The following is a 20,151-nucleotide window of genomic DNA, read 5'->3' as shown; positions in this document are numbered from 1 at the left end:
ACCAGAGCCATCCTTGGTCCATTCCTCTTCTCGCCCTCATCACAATCAGGACTTGTCTTTTCTGCTTCCAAACTGTCTCAAACGCATTCACTTGTCTCCACTGCCACCAACCCAGTCCTGGCCACCCCCACATCTTAGCCAGGGGGCTCCTGAGTTCCTCCAACTCAACAAGTTTTTTCCTGCCTCAGGGCCTGTGCACACACTACCTAGTGGCCAGGATGCAGGCACCCAGACCCTGACGCAGGGTACCTCATTCTCATCCTCAAGTGCCACTTCAAATGTCACCTCTCCAGGACCACTCTCCCTGACACTCTGTCTATAAAGAACTTCTTCAGCCTGCCCCTTAATTATCACAGCACTTCTCACACACTTGAAATATTGTTGATTTCCTATCTCCCTGGGGAAACATAGCTCCATGATGGCTGAGGCCCTCTCTTGTTCCCTGCTACAACCGAGGCACATGATAGGTACTCAACACTCATTTTTATTGAATGAATGGGAACATTTTAAAAAGGATAAATTATCTCAAGTACAGAGGTAGACAACAAAAGTTTCCATGCCAGGTATCACATTACCAGATATTGTATACTATTACCCTTCCATAAGTCAACTAAATCCAGCTTCATTTACATGTTAAGGCCCTCTGCTTAACCAAGGAAGTTTTCATTATTTTTATTACTTACAGCATACTTACTTTCTAGAAAGAATATGAGATGCCTTTTAAACTTGTGAACTGTGGTTTTGTTGTAGAACTTGGGTATAACAGTAACAATGACGATTAAAATGGTAATGAACATGTAGTAGGAATTCCCCATAGGCCAGGCTCTAAGCCCTTCCCATACACCAGCACATGTCTGTAAGAATATACTGTTATTCTCCCCATGACAGATGAGGAAACTGAGGCACGGGGGGGTTCATAGTTCATTGGTATAGAAACTGGAACTCGGCTTCAGAGTGCACATTCTCACAAGCCGGAAAAGCAAAAAGCCAGTAAAAACATAAAAGGTAAAAAAAGATATGAGACAACTGAAAACAGAGTATGAAGAAATAGTCTTATTAAAAGATTTCACTAAAAAAGTTATTCCAATTGAACACAAATAAGATACTAAGCTTCCTGACAGCTAAGGTAAAATGGTTAAAATCAGATTATACTGACACTGCTGTGATTCAAAAATTTCAAGAACTTCTTAAAGCACATGGCTTTCCTAGAAACACTTAAAAGACTTTCCTAAAATCAAGTATCAGAATCGATTTTGGTTAAATTTGAGTCAGAAATCCAAATCAAGAATCAAAAGTGACATTTTAGGAAATCCAAATTAATTTTTCTTATAAAAGGTGTTTTTTAAGGAAACCCAATTATGTTTTCTGTAAGATCTATGCTATTCTTTCTTATCAAAACCTACTTTTTAATACTGTAATCCATTGTTTGTTTTGCACCTATTATTTTTAATTGACATGTAACCGCACATATTTATGAGGTACAGTGTGATATTTCAGTGCATGTATACAACGTATAATGATCAAATTAGGGTAATTAGCATATCCGGCATCTCAAAACTTTTTTGAAAATGTTTTAGAGACGGGGTCTCATTATGTTGCCCAGGCTAGTCCTGAATTTCTGGGCTCAAGTGACCCTCCTGCCCCAGCCTCCCTAGTAGCTAGAAATATAGGCATGTGCTGCCATAGCAGACATCGCCTCAAACATTTATCATTTCTTTGTGTTGGGAATATTCCAAATCCATTCTTCTAGCTATTTAAAAAAACATAATAAACTGTTAATTATAGTCATCCTACACTGCTACAGAACAACAGAACTTATTCCTTCTATCTAGCTGTGCTTTTGTATCTGTTAACCAACCTTTCCCTGTCCCCTGCCTGCCTATCCTTCCCAGCCTCTGGTAACCATTATTCTACTCTCTACTTCTGTGAGATCCACCTTTTTAGCTCCCACATGTAAGTGAGAACATGCAGTATTTGTCTTTCTGTGCCTGGCTTATTTCATGTAACACAATGTCCTCCGAGTTCAACAATGTTGCCACCATGAGAGAATGTCACTCTTTTTGATGGCTGAATAGTACTCCATTGTGTATATGCACCACATTTTCTTTATCCATTTATCCACTGAAGGCCACTCAGGTTGATTCCATATCTTGCCTATCGTGAATAGACTGCAATAAACATGGGAGTACAGATATCTCTCTTCAATATACTGATTTACTTTCCTTTGGATATATACCTAGTAGTGAGATTGCTGGATCACATGGTAGTTCTACTTTTAGTTCAAAAACTACTTTTACTGGACAAACCAAATTTTCACTAAATCCATGTGCCAATATAAATTAATGAAAACTTCCAATTTATCATTTGTATGATATCTGATTATCATATGTATGATATACAGTATACAAGTTATTAATAGCTTTACCTAAAGTGCTACTACTAGGAAAACATTCATCTTCAGCCTTGTTCATGCCAACAACATGTTCATAAGCCAAGTTTGTTAAAATGTCTGTGTCAAAAAAATACAGGCCAAGGGTGGTGGCTCACACTTGTAATCCCAGCACTTTGGGAGGCCAAGGTGGGCAGATTGCTTGAGTCCAGGAGTTTGAGACCACCAGGGCAACATGGTGAAACCCCATCTCTACCAAAAAACAACAACAACAACAAAAATTAGCTAAGTTTGGTGGCATGAGCCTGTGGTCCCAGCTACTTGGGAGGCTGAGGTGGAAGGATCACTTGGGCCCAGGAGGTAGAAGCTACAGTGAGCTGTGATTATACCACTGCACTCCAGCCTGGGCAAAATCCTGTCTCAAATTAAAAATAAAAATAAAAATAAAAAACAACTCCCTGCTAAAGGTACTTGGAAACATAAACCAGAGAAAGCTTTTGTAATTCTAACTCAAAATTCCTTGGTTTTGGCAACCATAATCTCGGCACATTTCTACATCTTCCCTATAGTCACAGAAATATAGACAAGTGGGGCAAAGAAAGATTAAAAACTGTTTTGGCTATGGACTTAATGTTTCTATTTTGGCTGGAAAAAAATAAAAGCTTTTACTAAATTGTGAAATATACACATAGATATTATAGTGAGCTAACATCATCTCACCTAATAAGATCATCTCTGTCTTGGAAGATTTGGGTTTTCCGATTGATGGTGTAACTAGGAAACTCCATTCGGCCGAGGTTGACCAACAGGACCGTTGAAAGCTGTCCCTGACCTCCACAAGCAGCATCTTCATCTTCTATCGAGTCGGTCAATGAAAACAGCAGCAAGATCCGGGAAAACACAGCCCTGGGGCCTTTACAGATTCGTACTGACTGTCCAGCCAAGGCTTTAGCTCTGAAAAACGTACAATGTAGAATACCTTTTAGCTTTTTAAGCATTTGGATGTCAGATTTTACAAATTATTTTCATCTAAAATAAAGAGAAATGATATTCACTATTTTAAACACTGGAGCATTACTGAACTGCTCTGGGGCGCAGAGCTCACCCAGGGATACACGGGAATAAATGAATATACATCTCCAAATGGTTCCACACATGGTTTGGCTCCATAGAAGTGCTTCCTTCCTCGGCTGTAGAGTAGGATGGGGTTGACCCTGGTCATGAGCACTTCAAATACGAGGAAAACTTTCATAAAAGTATTGTCTGGTCAACATTAAGAAATTCTCAATTTTTGATTCAAGTGATGATGTAGATTAAATAATGGTATTTATTTAAAATGTCATTATCATAGGCTCTGGGTAAAACATCAGATTTTGTGTACCAAGGTGTGGTACAAACGTATACACCAAAGTTTGGTGCTGTTTGGCACCAAGAGTGATTTCATGGAAGAGAATTTTTCCATGAACTGGGTTTGGGGGAGGTGCTTTGGGTTGAAACCGTTCCACCTCAGATATCAGGCAATAGATTCTCATAAGGAATGCCCAACCTAGATCCCTCACAAGCGCAATTCACAATTGGGCTCATGCTCCTATGAGAATCTAATGCCACTGCTGATCAGACAGGAGGCGGAGCCCAGGCAGTCATACCCACTGGCACACTGCTTGCCTCCTGCTGTGCCACCCAGTTCCTAACAGGCAATGGGCAGTTACCGGTCTGCGGCCTGGGTCTTGGAGACCCCTGCTCTAGTGTATAGAGTAGTCCAGCAGCATCTCTATTCTAGGTTAACATTGGAGTGAATTCAGTTCAACTCTGATGTCTGCAAGGTGGGCTTGGAGGTCTGAATTAAATCCAGGATCATGTGCACCCTCTGACTCTAGCAGCTTAGACACCATCGAAAGCAGGGTTTTTCAGCTTCAGCACTATTGACATTTAGGCCAAATAATTCTTGGTTGTCAGGGGCTGTCCTGTAAATTATAGGATGCTCAGTAGTGTCCCTGGCCTCTATTCACTAGATGCCATTAGTATCACCACCTCCAGTACTGACAACCAAAAATGTCTCCAAATGATGCCAGATGCCCCCAGTTTAGAACCACTGGCCTAGTGAAAGATGTCACACCCTCCTGGTGCAGAAGCTATTAAGCCAAAAGCAACACTGCATCCCTGAGGGCATGGGAGAGATGAGTGCCACCATCACAGAGTTGAAGTGGAAGGGGTGGGATTCCTATCATACCACCACTGAACTGAGAGCCACTCATCTACAGAGTGCCCCGAAGTGCCCACTTCATCTACCTCCATGCAGAGTCCCAGGGATGCCCCCAGTGGACACAGCCTCCAGGCTGCAAAAGGAAGCATGAAATGCAGAAAACTAAGTAGTGACTCCTGCAAGGATTAAGAAAGCGTAGGCCGGGTGCGGTGCCTCATGCCTGTAATCCCAGCACTCTGGGAGGCCGAGGCGGGTGGATCACAAGGTCAAGAGATCGAGACCATCCTGGTCAACATGGTGAAACCTCATCTCTACTGAAAATACAAAAAATTAGCTGGGCATGATGGCATGTGCCTGTAATCCCAGCTATGCAGGAGGCTGAGGCAGGAGAATTGCCTGAACCCAGGAGGCGGAGGTTGCGGTGAGCCGAGATCGTGCCATTGCACTCCAGCCTGGATAACAAGAGCAAAACTCTGTCTCAAAAAAAAAAAAAGAAAGAAAGCGTAAATAATGTGCCTTTTTCTGTAATAATGTGCCTTTTTTCTGTTTCTTTACAATAACAGCAGAGTAAGAGCACCAGGCACTGCCCTGACATGGGGCTGCCAGGGACTCTGAAATTCCACTGCTGGGCTTTACATCAAAATGAAGAAATAAAGGACAAACTTGACAGTGGTTTTTATTAGAATTAAAACTGCCTTGAGGATTCTATTTTCCTACAAGTCCAAAGTCAATGAGAAAATATGTTCATCTTATTTATTTTATCTGTTCTATGCTAAGTGCATATACCAAGAGAGGTCTGCTAATTTTTTTTTTTTTTTTTGAGACGGAGTCAGGCTGGAGTGCAGTGGCGCAATCTCAGCTCACTGCAACCTCCACCTCCTGGGTTCAGGCGATTCTCCTGTCTCAGCCTCCTGAGTAGCTGGGATTATAGATGCACACCACCACGCCCAGCTAATTTTTGTATTTTTAGTAGAGATGGGGTTTCACCATATTGGCCCGGCTGGTCTCTAATTTCTGACCTCATGATCTGCCTGCCTCAGCCTCTCGATATGCTGGGATTACAGGCATGAGCCACCATGCCCAGTCAGAGGGCTGCTAATTTTAAGTTTACTTGCCCACAAAATGTTACATATAAGGTTAACATCAAATACTTAAGAAATAAAATTAGACAAAGGACTTAGAAGACATTTAACATATCACATGGATAAGGATTCCATACTTCTCAAGTCAGTTAATCACAAATAAGTAATTAAAGCATTTTTTTTTAAATCTACAATACAAACTTTTTTGAAGTGTTGGTATTGTGTTTTTCTTAATGTCTGCCTTACTATACCTATGTTTTATTAAAGATTCATATTTATAGTACCTCCCCAACAAAGATGGGCTCGTAACAATTGAATTATACAAAATAAATATATAAAATAAATAACTTCATTTTAAAGTGTTTTCAAAAGCATCCTCTCATTTCATCCTCAATGACTTCAGAGTAGTGAATTCCCAGACTAAAGTTGATATACTTTGATTACATAAATAACATGGGCAAAAGAAATCAATTCTAAAAGTTTGTGTAATTTTCAAATTAGTTGAAGGGCTTCTCAAGGACAAAAGAAACCACCAACAGTTTTGGTAAACTGCTGTGTTTAAACTCAGGAAAATTTGCACATTAAGACTGCCTGATTATACTTTGTTTAGTAAACAAAAACTTTACTAAAATAAAAATGTGACTGAATAGTTTAGTCTAAAATCCTGTAAGAATCACTTAAAACTATATTTTTCTTGGAAAATAAAATACTAGAATTTACCAAAGGCCTATTGCCTTTTGATTTTTCTTGGTCCTGGAAATCAGTACAGTGTTATAACAAAAATTTTGAATAATGACCCAAGAAAGAATCCAGGCTATCACAATTAAGGCTTTTTCAGCCTTCTCAATCTAATTGCAACTGAAATATACAATTACAGTTCAATCATATATACAATCTATTATAAGTCATTATGTGCTATCAACATTTTAAATTTTTTTACTATAATGATAGCCAACAAAACCTTTTTAAAATCACTGCACCAATTCCAGGTGTATTCTTGCCCCAAGTGCAGACTGAACGCTGTTTGGCCAATTTGAGAAAGCTGTCCACCAGCTGCTGTTTCTGTCCATTGGGATTCACCAAGTGGAAGATCTTGGCCAGGGATTTTAGTTCAGGAGCAGAAAGGAGTTCAAGCACTTCAGAGAGTTCTTGCAACTCAGATTCTGAAATGGTTAAAAAAAAAAAGGTTTTTAAAATTTTTACCATTTTCTAGCTTTATTTACCTCAGTTAGATGAAGATAAAATGAAATTCTACTTAGAAAATTTTAACTAGTTGGCCAAACCAATCATTAATGTGGAATTATTAACATGGTATTATTAATGTATTCATAACGCTACTATCATATCTCTTAAAAATTACCAAGAACGGGCATGGTAGCTCACTCCTGTAATCCCAGCACTTTGGGAAGCCAAGGCAGGCGGATCATAAGGTCAGGACATCAAGACCAGCCTGACCAACATGGTGAAACCTCGTCGCTACTAAAAATACAAAAATTAGCCAGGTGTGGTGGCAGTGCCTGTAATCCCAGCTACTCAGGAGGCTAAGGCAGGAGAATTGCTTGAAGCTGGGAGGTGGAGGTTGCGGTGAGCCGAGATTGCGCCACTGCACTCCAGCCTGGGCAACAGAGTGAGACACTATCTCAAAAAAGATAATAATCAAATAATAGAATTTCTCACTAAAATGTAAAGGAAATAAAGACACACATGGATAGCCATTATGGTTTGGGCATCCCAACACTTGTTTGGAATATATACTCCCTGCCTTTCTCATCACAAAACCCCTACAAAACAGGACCTCTCAAACCAGGTCAGAATGAACTGATGATCATCAGTCCTCTCCTCCCACAAGCCCCTCCTGCTCATTCAGCATTCATGAGCCTGTTCTGCTACTGTGGGCCCCGACACCAACCTTCACCTAGGAATTCAGCTCAGTCAGATCTCTCAGGTCTTTACTGTCAAGGCTTCACAGTTTAGGGCAGCACCTTCTTCCTCCATTCAACAAATATTTATTGGGTGTACACTGTGTGCCTGATAACGTTCTAAGGCCCTGGGCATGATGCTAGTGAAAGAAATCCCATCCACAGGAACTAACCTCCCAGCATAATAGTTAAATGAATAGGCATATATATCAGGTGGTAATAACCTCTCTAAAGAAAATCACAACTTGGAGAGGCAAACTGAAGCTGGCAGGAGGCTTGCTGTATTTCACACAGTGCAGTCAGACAAAACTGGGACAACACAACACCACGCAGAGGTGAAGGAAACAAGGAATATGCCATGTGGCTATGTGGTGGAAACTGACCTGGGTGGAGGGGAAAGTCACTCCAAGACTTTGAGACAGGAGTGCACTCATCCTGGTGAAGAATGCTGAGGGATGGGTGGCCGTGGCAGAGAGTGACAGGGACAGCCAGGGCCAGGTCTCATGGGGCTGGAGTATGGGTAGGACTTGCACTTGACTGAGTGCTACAGTGAGCACTAGGATCCTGATTTTGTTGCTCATTTGAAGGTAAGTCAAGATTCACCTGCAGGAATCACCTGGCATGCCTGTCACACATAGGAATTTATGGAATCTGCACCAGATTTTCCTAGTCAGGTGAGGACTGAGCCAGGCTCCCAGGTGACCCTGCTGGCACTGATGTGTGGGAAGCGCTGCTCTGCAGCATGTCCTCTGTCCCACCACTAACTATCCACATCTAAGCTCCTTCACTGAGCTTTATGCCTCTCCCAAAACTTTCCCCAGCCCACCCCATCCAGCCCCACCCTAACAATCACCCTTCAATACTTCCTGCTTACTTCGCTTCATCCCCACTTACTGCTCCCCACAACAAACTGCCACAAAGAAACCATCTGGCTGATTTGCTTTTTTTGGTCTAAAATGTCAGCAACGTGAACCCAAGGCTCACATTTCCCTTTTCTAATACAGTACAATTTTGTACCCAATACATGGGTAGGTACTTAACGAATGCTACTGATAAGATAACGAAGGTATCACTGCAGGAGACAGAGTCTCCTTAGTGCTCACATAGGCTTAAAGCAATTCAACAATGCTTCAGGCAATCAACATAATCAAAGAGCTGTATGTATGTGCATGTGCAGCAGATGAAGTTTTTAGAGGCCATACTGGTTTCAGACAACCAGCTTTACTCTATTATAAAGATTAGGAACCTGAGCAAGATGAGTCAAGTTCTTGCTGGAAAGAGGACACCAAGAAGGGGTGTTATTTCTTCTGTGGCACACACCCATGTCTATCCCCCAGGTGAAACCTGCCACAGTCAAGAAAACAGCAGCAGACAATCTTTCATTATTCTTAACTCAAGCTAAGAATGGCTTTAGCAGCACATGAACAATTTGTTGTTCTAAGATTAAAAATTCAATTAAAAAACAGTAAGTTACCAGGCGCCACCCAGGAGAGGGCACCATACTAATACTGCCACCATTCTGCAGAAGCTCAGCTCTTCAAATCATATTTTCATTTCACATTTCCTTCTACTAGTCATACCTGTCTGTAGAAAGCCTGCATGCTTCAATTCTTCAATCACAGGTGTTAAGTCTGAGGCAATCTCTTCGTATTCTAATTTAGTCATCTTAATCCAGCTTAATTTACGTTGAAAGAGCCTTACATATAACTTCTGACCAGTAGCTGGAATAAAGTTAAGAAAAATGGTGAAATGCACTGCTTTTACCTTTTAAGCCTAAAGTGAATAAATGTACTATTTGGAAAAACACATATGCTTACCATATGTATAAGACCATCATTTTATTGTATAAACCATTTTGAAAGTACATTTAAAAATTTGGTAACAATTGGTCATTTTAAAACTTCTAAAATCACTTTCCCCATTTTCTGGCCATCAACATTTCTACTCCCTCAGAGAGGCCCTACCCAGAATTATTTAATTCTCTGCTTTTAGTTTAATATGCATTATTCTAATTTGATTGAAATAATCTGAAAATAATTTTCCCAAAAAAATGTCTAGCTTTAGTAGGATGGTCATCTCTAACCCAGTAATCTTGGCCAAGCTTCTTAATTAACTTGTTTGGCCTCAATCTCTCTATTACCCAGATTATCTGTAAATTTCAGCCAACTCTAAAATGGCATAATTGTATTTTCAATATTTCCAACATTTATTTTCCTTTTTTCTTTAAAAAGGCAAAATTGACCTGGCATGATGGCTCACGCTTTTTTTTGAGACCGAGTTTCGCTAACCGCAACTTCTACCTCCCAGGTTCCAGCAATTCTTTTGTCTCAGCCTCCCAAGTAGCTGAGATTATAGGCGCCCACCACCATGCCCAGCAAATTTTTGTATTTTCAGTAGAGACAGGGTTTTACCATGCCCAGCCTGTGGCTCACGCTTGTAATCTCAGCACTTTGAAAGGCTGAGGCAGGAGGATCGCTTGGGACCAAGAGTTAAAGGTTACAGTGAGCTATAATTATGCCACTGCACTCCAGCCTGGGTGATAGAAACCCTGTCTCTAAAAGAACTTAAAAATACAAAAATAAAAAGGCAAAAACATTTAGCAGTAATTATTTCTACACACCAACAGATTGAACATGATTCTCCATGGAGTATAAGACACAAGCATATGCAGAACTTGCACTAGGAAAACTGTTCATATTTCTCAATTATATGGAAGCACAGAGCCACCAATCACTGAAATACTCGCATGAATGCAATCAGCACCCAACCAAAGATCTGTGACTATTATGTTCCTCTTCCGATGAGAACGGCAAAAGTAGAGATGGAAGTGGATACTACACACAGCCCAGAGAATACTGCTCACATGTTAAAAAGTAACACAAGGAATACCATAATTCCACCATGCAAATTTAAAACAGAAATCCTTCTCTTTTTTTTTTTTTTTTTTTAAATCAGAAATCCTTCTCTTAAGCATTAACAGTAATGTTCAGGATTTTTCGTTTTTTATCTACTGAAGAGTCGGGCATGGCTGTATTTTACTGAAGGACAGTGTGGCCACCAAGTAAGTTTTTTCCTATCCTCAGGGACTCAGTTCCACAGACCCATCATGGCCCCCTGTTAATAACACTGCAAGGACACAAGGGTGGCTTTTTACTACAAACCTCCACTGCTGGCTTGGAGCCACCCCTGGCTGCCAAGGACTTGAGGCATAGACTAATATTTTTAAATGTACCAATTTCAACTTGAAAGTTTCCATTTCCTCCACATCTTGTCTTTAAAAGGCACAGTCTATGAGTCTAAAATGTTGTTGGGAGAAAGAAAATTAGCCTCAGGTTACTTTGTTTGTTTTTTTTCCTGTATTTTATTTTATTCTACTTTCATCTTTGAGGAACAAAACAACCCAAGAAGCCTGATTACATGCTGAAAATGCAAAGTATCCTTTCTAAGTCACACTGTATTTTTTTTTCATCTGGAAAAGGTTATATATAACTGTCAAATATACCTATAAAAGAAAAACAGCTGCTTCCGATGTAACCAAAGTTCAGCAAGAGTAAACATCACCTGGCCCAAAATATTGTCTCTTTTCCATGCATCCCTCTCAATAAAACCTTTGAGTATGCTCTGACTCCCATGAACACTCCCACAGAGTACTCACTACACCACAGTGACTCCTTGTGGTCACTAGATTACTGCCCATCACATCATGCCCAAATCAGAGCAGCAAATGGAGAACAAAAACTTGAAAACATGCTTAAGATACCTGATAACTGATAAAATTTAGTTATAATTCCCTTCTCCTGCTCATCAAAGAGCATCATATCATCTTCATTCTCAAGTACAGTTTTCAGCACCACAAGGAAACTCCGAAGGTAGTAAGGATGACTGGTTGTTTGATCAGGACCACTGCAGCTTGACCCCTGCTCCAAAGGAATGCTACGAGAGATATTACTGTTTAAGCCACTGTCGCCCTGCCGAGGAGCCTCTTGGATGTTACTCCATGCAGAAACATCATCTGCAGAACTCTGAGATTTTGCCTCTGAATCTGACAGCTGTATTTTAGCTTCTGAGGCAACAGTCATTTTTACTTCTTCACAACAACATGCTTCATGTTGTCCAACCACTCCTGTGATACACTCTTGCTTTACAAGACTGTCATCTGAAGTAGACTTTAATGTATTCCCAAGAGTGAAATCTGGTGAAAATAACATGAGCGCATTATCTGAGAAGCCAGGGGTGAGGGCTGATTTCTCACATTCCTGGGTAGCCTTTTGGCTTTCGGCTTCCATTATTTTATTTCCTCTTACCATATGTTCGGGAATACACTCTTCCTTTAGAGAATCACATATAAACATGTTTTCTTTTTGAGAACTGTTCTCCAAAATTTGATCCTTGTCCTCAATTTCTGAAGAGTTCTCAATCAGGCTCTGAATGACCGTGGATTTGGAAGTCTGTGGACTAGAACCGGCAAATTCTTCATCCTTATCTATTGATTTTTTAGCCCTTATGTATTTTCTGGACAATTTAGATGCTAGGCTTCCCAAAGAAATGACTGTCACACTACGATTTCTCAGCTCATCTTGATTTTTGCACACCAAGTCATCATTACTTTTAAAGTAGGGACTGGACTTCTGTTTTATGGCCATTTTTGCTGAATCACTTTGGCCAGCAGTTAAATTTGTCTTTTGCGGTGGTGACTTCTCTGGTGTTACATCTTCTAAAGTAGCACTGGTTAAATCTACCGTAGACACATTAGAATTTATTAAGCCAACTTGCCCTGGATCAACTTGAACAACGTCATTGTTAGCACACATTTCATCAAGGTGCCGGTTTAAGTCATATCTAGGCACCATTTTACTGCAAACGGGGCAGGCAAGTTTGGCAGGTGGTGCATTGTTAAAACACGAAATAATATAATTAGATGCTTTTTTCTTATTCTTGCTGATTGACAAGCTTCTACGAGGCTTTTTTCTGTCAGAAGGTTTCCCTTCTGACATCATGAATATTATAAAAACTGGGTGTTCTGAGCAATAAAACACAGGATATTTAAGGTGAAAGATAGCAATGGTTTACTTTTACTTTCTTCACTTGAAAGCACCAAAAGTGGGATTCTATATGATCTCATGTTATTAGTCTAGACAATTTCTTCTTCCTACAAGATGAAACACATACGAATTAAAAACATTTTTGTGAATTCAGCAAGGGGAAAAGCGAACTCTGAAACGTGGAAGAGCAAGGTCTCCTGGGATGAAGAGACCACCCTAAGCGTAAGACAGAAGACCAAGCCCCTCCCACCAGCTCTACACGCGATCTTAGTATCCCTTACCATAAAATGACAGAGCCGGACTCGTAAATGACAGAGCTTTACGACATAAAACTATCCGTTTCTAAAAATGAACAATTTGACCACTTCAGGACAGACCCTTTACAAGACCACGGCATGACTTTATCTGAGAGAGATGGAGACTATCAGCGCGTGGCCCAGGGCGATGCCCGCCCCACGGGCCCGCACAGACGAAACGCCCGCTGCGCCCGCGCCGGTTGCCACAACCGCGACTTCTGCTGCAGAGCCGAGGCTCCGGCCAGCACCGAGGGTGCTGCGGCGCGAAGGCCGCACACCTGGGGCCACGCGACTAAGCCTGAGCCGCCCTCCCTGCTCCCTCCAGACCCGGCTGCCCTAGCGTCCACCCACCTTTGGTGCCCTGTAGTCCTAGAACCCCGCGCAGCCGCCTCGCACCTCCCATCTGGCTCCGCGCGCCGGCGCTTCCAGGCATTCCCAGCCAATCCCCGCGTCTCTCTTCCACAGGCTCGGCAAGTGGAAGCTCGAGTGATCGATCTCCTTTCCTTTCTACATTAAAGGCTCCCATACCAGTAGCCAAGGCAGGCTGAGCCCCGAAGCGGAGACCCAGGCACCTCCTTCCTTTCCCACCCGTAGGGGCAGGCGCCTGTGCGCCCCTGCACGCCCCCGCGCGCCTCCACTGCGGCTGTGCACTCTGATGATACCCCTCTCTCCAGTCGGGGGAAGGGAGAGCAATCTAAACGTGTTTGTTGGGGGAGCATTCAGTGTCAAACCGAGCAAACAGCCTGCTGGGGGAAGACAGGCTACTTCTGTAACCAATAGGCGGATAACATGAACTCTACTTAGATAGACTCCTGAGAATCAGCGAGAGGGAGTTTCAGCTGGAAAACCACTGAGCTGGGTTTTCCGAAAGACAGTGCTGATCACCGGTTATCTGATACCCTTGAAGTAATAACATCAAGAATCAAGAAATAAAATGTAGTGATTAGGAAGTGATGCGTCTTGAGTATTTATTACTTCTGTTTTTAATGTAATTTATTTGTAAAGTTATATGATTTATTTAACTTTTATTAATGGCTGTGTTTAACAGTTGAAAATTTAACAATCAACCCCAAAGCACTGACACCAACGTGTTCCAGCCCACCACGAATGATCTAGAATGCAAGCTTCTTGAGATCAGGCGGTTGTGTTTGTTCTCTTTACTATATAACATCTGACGCTGCCTGCAGCAGCGGCTAGTGGGTAGCATTGTGTAATTACTCATAAATATGCATTGAATGAGGGCATAAATAAATGAGCAAACCAAAGAGAATAAGGACCTAAATGTGGAATTCATTAACTAGAATGCATTGAGTGCCTACCTCATTCCAGGTAACATTCTAGATGCTGAAAACATATGGGAGGAAATCCTTCATGGGAGGGAGGGAAAGTCGTCATGAAGGATATATTCTGGTGGAAGGGGATAGAGAAAATAAAATTTAAAAAGTAAACTATGTAATGAAATTGAAGACAAGAAAAGCCAGAAAAATCTTGGGGGTGAGAGGATTACAATTTTGAAAGAGTGGTAAGGAAAGGCCTCACTGAAAAGATGACATTTGAAGATTGACATTGGCCTGAAAGAGGCAAGGCTGTGGACTGAGAGACCACAGTAGGCCAGAAAACAGCAACAGCACATGGGCCCTGAGGCAGAAGATTGCCCAGCAGGCTCTAAGAACACCAAGGAGGCGGAAGAAAACAAAGTGAGGGAGGCAGCAGAGAGCCGGATCATGGAGGGCAAGTGTTAGCAAATTTGTTCTATAAAGGGCCGGGTAGTAAATGTTTGAGGCTTCTGAGACCACATGGCTGTCAGGCAGGTCACTCACATAAAGAGCCCACCAAGCAGGCTTTGTGTGAGCGACATGGCTGTTTATTCACCCAGGTGTGAGCTAGCTGAGTCGAAAAGAGTCAGTGGAGGGTGGTGGGATAGGAGTTGGTTTTACAGATTGGGGCAAATGGTTAAAGGTGGTAATCTATTTTAGGGAGGGGAAGGACATCAAGGGATGCATGATCACAAGGGTAGGGGTCATTCATTACAATCAGGCATGATCATAAGGGTGGGGATTATGGGTTGCAAGCAGAGGTGAGGGTGTGGTAAATTACATAGTTATAGGGGTGGGGGTCTTGAGAAACCCAACGTCCAGGGGGAAATGTTCGAAAGGCTGAGCAGGGACAAAGGTTGCAGTTTGCAGAAGAGCAATTAGTTGAGGCAGGAACAAGTTGTTTCACTTCTTTCTGTGGCCACCTGGTTACTTGTGGTTACTTCAGACTTTCTGGCTCCTGGGGACCATTCAGAGGTGTATGTACAGGTCACAAAGGCTATAATGGCCAGGCTTGGACTTTGAGGCCTGACAGTGGCCTCCATCGTAACTAGGCAACACTGCTATTGTAGCATGAAAGCAGCCATAGATAATATGTAACATATGAGTGTGGTTTTGTTCCAATAAAACTTTATTTACAAAAATAGCTGGCTAACTTGCCATCCACCTACTGTTAGCCAGCACCTGATGTAGGACCCCACAGGTCACTGTATGAATTTGAGCATAGAATTTGAGTAAGATGAGAGGACGGGAGACAAAGATATTGTAGCATAAGCTCTAAAACGACCCCTTTTCCTGTTGCATTAAGAATACAGCTTGGGGCTGGGCATGGTGGCTCATGCCTGTAATCCCAACACTTTGGGAAGCCAAAGGGGGCGGATCACCTGAGGTCAGGAGTTCCAGACCAGCCTGGCCAACATGGAGAAACCCCATCTCTACTAAAAATACAAAAATAGCTGGGCATGGTGGCACACCCTGTAATCCCAGCTACTTGGGAGGCTGAGGCAGGAGAATCACTTGAACCCAGGTGGCAAGAGGTTGCAGTGAGCCAAGATTGCACCATGGCACTCCAGCCTGGGCAACAAGAGTAAAACTCCCTCTAAAAAAAAACAAAACAAAACAAAAAAGGCTGGGCACGGTGCCTCAAGCCTATAATCCCAGCACTTTGGGAGACCGAGGTGGGCAGATCACCTGAGGTTAGGAGTTCGAAACCAGCCTGGCTAACATGGTGAAACCTCATCACTATATTAAAAAAAAAAAAAAAAAAACAGAGCTGGGGCACACAAGGAGGGAAGGAAGAGGAAGGGGGGGGGGCAAGGAAAACAGAAGGTTGACACAGTAATCCAAGGAGAGATGATGGTGGCATGGGTCATGGCATTTGCATTGCAATTGATAAGAAACCATCATATTCTGAATATATTTAGAAGGCTGAGCCAGCAAGATCTGCTCATGGTAAAGGTGGTAAGGTACAAGAGAAGAAGAGTCAAGGGAAACTCTGAAGGCTTTGGCCTAGCAACTGGCAGGATGGAGGGGAAAGAGTAAGAGTTCAGTTTCAGACATGTAAGTTTGAGATACTGGTCGGACATTCTTGTAGATGAAAACTCTTGAATTGATTAGCAAGTCAGGTCAGGCTGGAAATATAAATTTGGGAGTTATTGGCATTTAAATGGTATTAATCTGAGACCAAGGATTGACTGTAGATAGAGAACTAAACAGTCAGAAGACTGAGCATTCCAATAACAAAAGGCGGGGCAGTGAGGAGGAGCCCACAAAGGAGACTGAGCTGGTGCAGTAGGAGGAAGAGAGAGCTGGCAGCCAGAAAACCGAGCAAGATATGTCAAGGACTAGGGGACATCAGATGCAGGCAGAGAACTGCCATGGGGTGGGCCCACAGCAGAGAATGCCTTCACAGGCAAGGCCCAGCACAGCCACTGGGGCAGCGCCGGCCCTAAGACACTGGACCTATAGAGCCTCCAGCGGGCAATGGCAGCCTGGGAAAGCGGCAGGCACAAGACTCCAACCAGTGAGAACCAGGGCACAGGCTGCACCCAATAAAGCTATGGGGCTGGGACCACCTGGATCCCTGGGGAACCAGCCCTCACCCCAGTGTGACTGGAAGGTGAGGCATAAAGTCAAAGATTATCCTCAAGCCTCGAGATTTAATGTTGCTTGCGCTGCTAGGTTTTGGACTCACTTGGGACTAAGCTATTCCTTTCTTCTTTCCTATTTCTCCCTTTTAAAATGGGACTATCTATCCTATGCCCATTCCACCATTGTATTTTGGAAGCACGTAACTTGTTTGATTTCACAGCTGGAGGGAAATTTGGCTCAGGATGAATCCTACCTTTTCAGTTTCACCCATATGTTTACGTGAGACTTTGGACTTAGAATTTAAAGTTGATGCCAGAACAAGTTAAGATTTTGGGGGCTATTGGGATGGAATGAATGGCTTCATGTAAGAACATGAATTTGAGAAGCCAGGGTTGGAACGCTATGGTCTGAATGTGTCCTTCAAAATTCATGTGTTGAAACTTAATGGCCAAAGAGATACTAGGAGATAGGACCTTTAGAGGATTAAGTCTTGAAGGCAAAGCCCTCATGGATGGGATTAGCATTCTTATAAAAGGTTTGACGGAGTGACTTTGGTGGCTTTTTGTCCTTCCACCTTCTGCTAAGCAAGGACATAACAAGGAACCATCTTGAAGCAGAGAGTAGCTCTCAGCAGACACTGACTTTGCCAGCACCTTCATTGTATACGTTCCAGCCTCCAGAACCACAAGAAATGTTTCTGTTGTTTGTAAATGACCCAGTTGCACATATTTTGTTATAGCAGCACAAATAGGTAAAAACTGATGCTTAATTTAGCCCCATACAGCCTAGCTCTACCCTGCTGCAGCCAGCTTCTGCAGTAACAGGAATGCAGAGTGCAAACTTCAACAGGCTCTTCTTGACCATTATGACTGACCCCTTGCAGATGAAAAACTAGAAGGATCTTACCTGTTGCTTTGGTGGAATCTTAGTCCGCATTCTCTACCCATCTGGACTGAGGCTTACTGCATTTCCATCAAATCAATGGGAGCCTATCAGGCAAAAGGCAATTTTCCCTGGATGGGGAGCTTGAAACAATGAGCATCAGGTGGTCACAGAACACTGCAGACTGCAGTCTACATCCCTGGCTGTACAGAGCTTCTATTGCTTCTAGATTCACTTCATCATAGCTGTCCTCTGCATATGATTGTGGATAGCACTCTACAGCCTACGCTAAGCCTTTGTTCAGGTGACATGAGATCATTTCCCAAAGCGGGAAAGAAGTAAGGCACAGGCATGAAAATGCTATTGTTTTGTGAAATGACAGGGCAGTGGGAGAAGGAAATCAAGAACCCAAAAAGTGGGGACCTCTGCTGTAGACAGCTGCTGGTGAGGGGCTTGGCTGACTCTGTCCTTGCTCACTAGCCCATGTGGACACGTTGGCCTGGCTTTCACACAGGCCCCGGCCATGGCAACAGCACAGCAGGATCAGCTCAGGCAGTGCCCGAAAAGGAAGGGCCTGGGGAGCCAGGTCCTGCTTTGCACCTGGTGAAAATCAGACGGGCTTTGCAAATAGTTTGGAGTTTGTCTTTTCACACCATGGAATTCTCAAATATCTGCCACTGATGCAAAGAAAGGTTCTCAAGAATTTTATTATAAAACAGAACAATGCAAAAATAAAGCTTACACATTTTTACATTATATTCAAAATATAACTTTATGAACAGAAATATCGCATCTTTTCTTTTTCTTTTCTGTTTTCTTTGCATCACTGATTTGCATTTTACTTGATCTTATAATTTAGAAAAGAACGCTTGAGAGGACTTTAAGGCCTTGTCTTTACCTTCATCCAGTAATTAAAAACAACACACGTGGCCGGACGCGGTGGCTCATGCCTGTAATACCAGCACTTTGAGAGGTCGAAGTGGGCAGGTCACGAGGTCAAGAGTTTGAGACCAGCCTAACCACAATGGTAAAACCCTGTCTCGAGTAAAAATACAATAATTATCTGGGTATGATGATGCGCACCTGTAATCCCAGCTACTCAGGAGGCTGAGGCAAGAGAATCGCTTGAACCCAGAAGGCAGAGGTAGCAGTGAGCCAAGATCTCGCCACTGCACTCCAGCCTGGGCGACGAGCAAGACTCCGTCTCAAAACAAAACAAACAAACAAACAAAAACCACTCACTTATGCTGTAAAATGTACTGGTAAGTGAAAAAAGCCAAAAACATAACAGTACATCATTATTACAACAACATACACAACTATAAATATGAAAAAGAACTAGAATTACAAAAAACTAAATCAGTCAGCATAGAGGTATTTTATACATTCTATACTGCTACAATGTTCTTACAATTTAAAGAAGAAGGGAGTGGAAGAAAAGCTGCTGCCAGGACCCAGGCGATTGTGAGAACCCTAGATGAAAAACTCCAGAAGGTTTAAGGCTGTGATTCCTGCCAGTCAGCAGCATGTGTGTCCATCCCGCACGGGGACTGTGGGCTGGCTCAGACATCCCAGTCACCCAGCACTTTCCCCCCAAAGGTCCCCTTGAGCAGTTAGTTTCCTTTCCCTTGTCCTCATCTTTACAAAGGAAGCTTTGCCAGTTTCAGTCAGCTGTTTAACTCCCCCAAAGCTACTGCTTTGTGGTATTTCCCTGCTTGATCTGGACTGCTCTTTTCAAGCAGTTTTCTCCACTTTTCCTTCTCTTTTATTTTCATATGTTTTTGATATTTGTTTTTCCTCCACTCTCATTTCTTTGTAGCTGTTTTTTTCAGCAGCTGTTTTTATATCTCCAGCTTTATTTTTCTCCTATGAAAAAATAACCACCAACATACTCATTAATCGAGTTTAACAATGCCTCTGGAAGCAGCTAGCAAGTAGACATGGCCAAATGCATGAATACGCAGAGCAATCCCCACCTGCATTCCAGTGAGCTTTGTAACTCAGCTCTTTACAACCTGGAATGCATTTTTTGACAGCACAGACTCTTAGAGCAACGGTTTAATTCCCAAACTAATTTGCAAAGGCAGCATGGAGAGCTGGGGTCTGAAGCTAACAGCTCAAGAGAAGCAAGCCCTCTGCAGCATCCTATCAGCTTCAGGGACATGCCTGAGGCAGCCTCAGCTCTGAGCTGCTAATGACAGCAACTGGACTGAGGACAGAGGACCCAAAGACCAAGGAACAGACGAAGGGAAGGAAACACCTCTCCAGTGAGGATCCCTTTTCTCTTTTCTCCTCAGCTGCCAGCCTATCCTGCCAGGGCTGTCACCTGCACTGAGATGGCAGAGGCTCCGACAGAAGGGGTGAGTGTAGGTGTAGCAAAGCAAGTGAGGAGGGAAAAAGAAGGCCTAGCTGCTAAGGCAGCCAGGAGGATGA

General features: G+C 42.7%; 1 protein-coding gene across 12 annotated transcripts in view; it reads right to left on the bottom strand.

Moving 5' to 3' along the window:
- The window catches only part of FAN1 (FANCD2 and FANCI associated nuclease 1), a 62,601-nt gene that overhangs the window by 37,373 nt on the left and 5,077 nt on the right, over nt 1-20,151 (bottom strand). For 8 of the 12 annotated variants that reach the window (XR_010342654.1, XM_064376331.1, XM_064376330.1 and 5 more), the window contains exons 3-7: nt 17,743-19,584; nt 11,354-12,742; nt 9,174-9,314; nt 6,636-6,837; nt 3,110-3,343 (exon numbers count right to left, since the gene is read on the bottom strand). Coding sequence is in view for 11 of the 12 variants with exons in the window: in XM_064376331.1 (XP_064232401.1) it covers nt 3,110-3,343; nt 6,636-6,837; nt 9,174-9,314; nt 11,354-12,590 (1,814 nt within the window). In the remaining variant the exon portion in view is untranslated. Of the gene's footprint in view, nt 1-3,109; nt 3,344-6,635; nt 6,838-9,173; nt 9,315-11,353; nt 12,743-12,916; nt 13,020-13,282; nt 15,994-17,742; nt 19,585-20,151 lie in introns of those variants that run through there. The other 4 variants (XM_012472462.3, XM_012472461.3, XM_012472465.3 and 1 more) reach the window with 4 other exon arrangements.

The sequence above is a fragment of the Aotus nancymaae genome, unplaced genomic scaffold (assembly GCF_030222135.1).
Source record: "Aotus nancymaae isolate 86718 unplaced genomic scaffold, 86718_ANA_hifiasm-v0.15.2.pri h1tg000014l, whole genome shotgun sequence".
Taxonomy (NCBI): domain Eukaryota; kingdom Metazoa; phylum Chordata; class Mammalia; order Primates; family Aotidae; genus Aotus; species Aotus nancymaae.
This window is presented reverse-complemented; position numbering and strand designations above follow the sequence as displayed.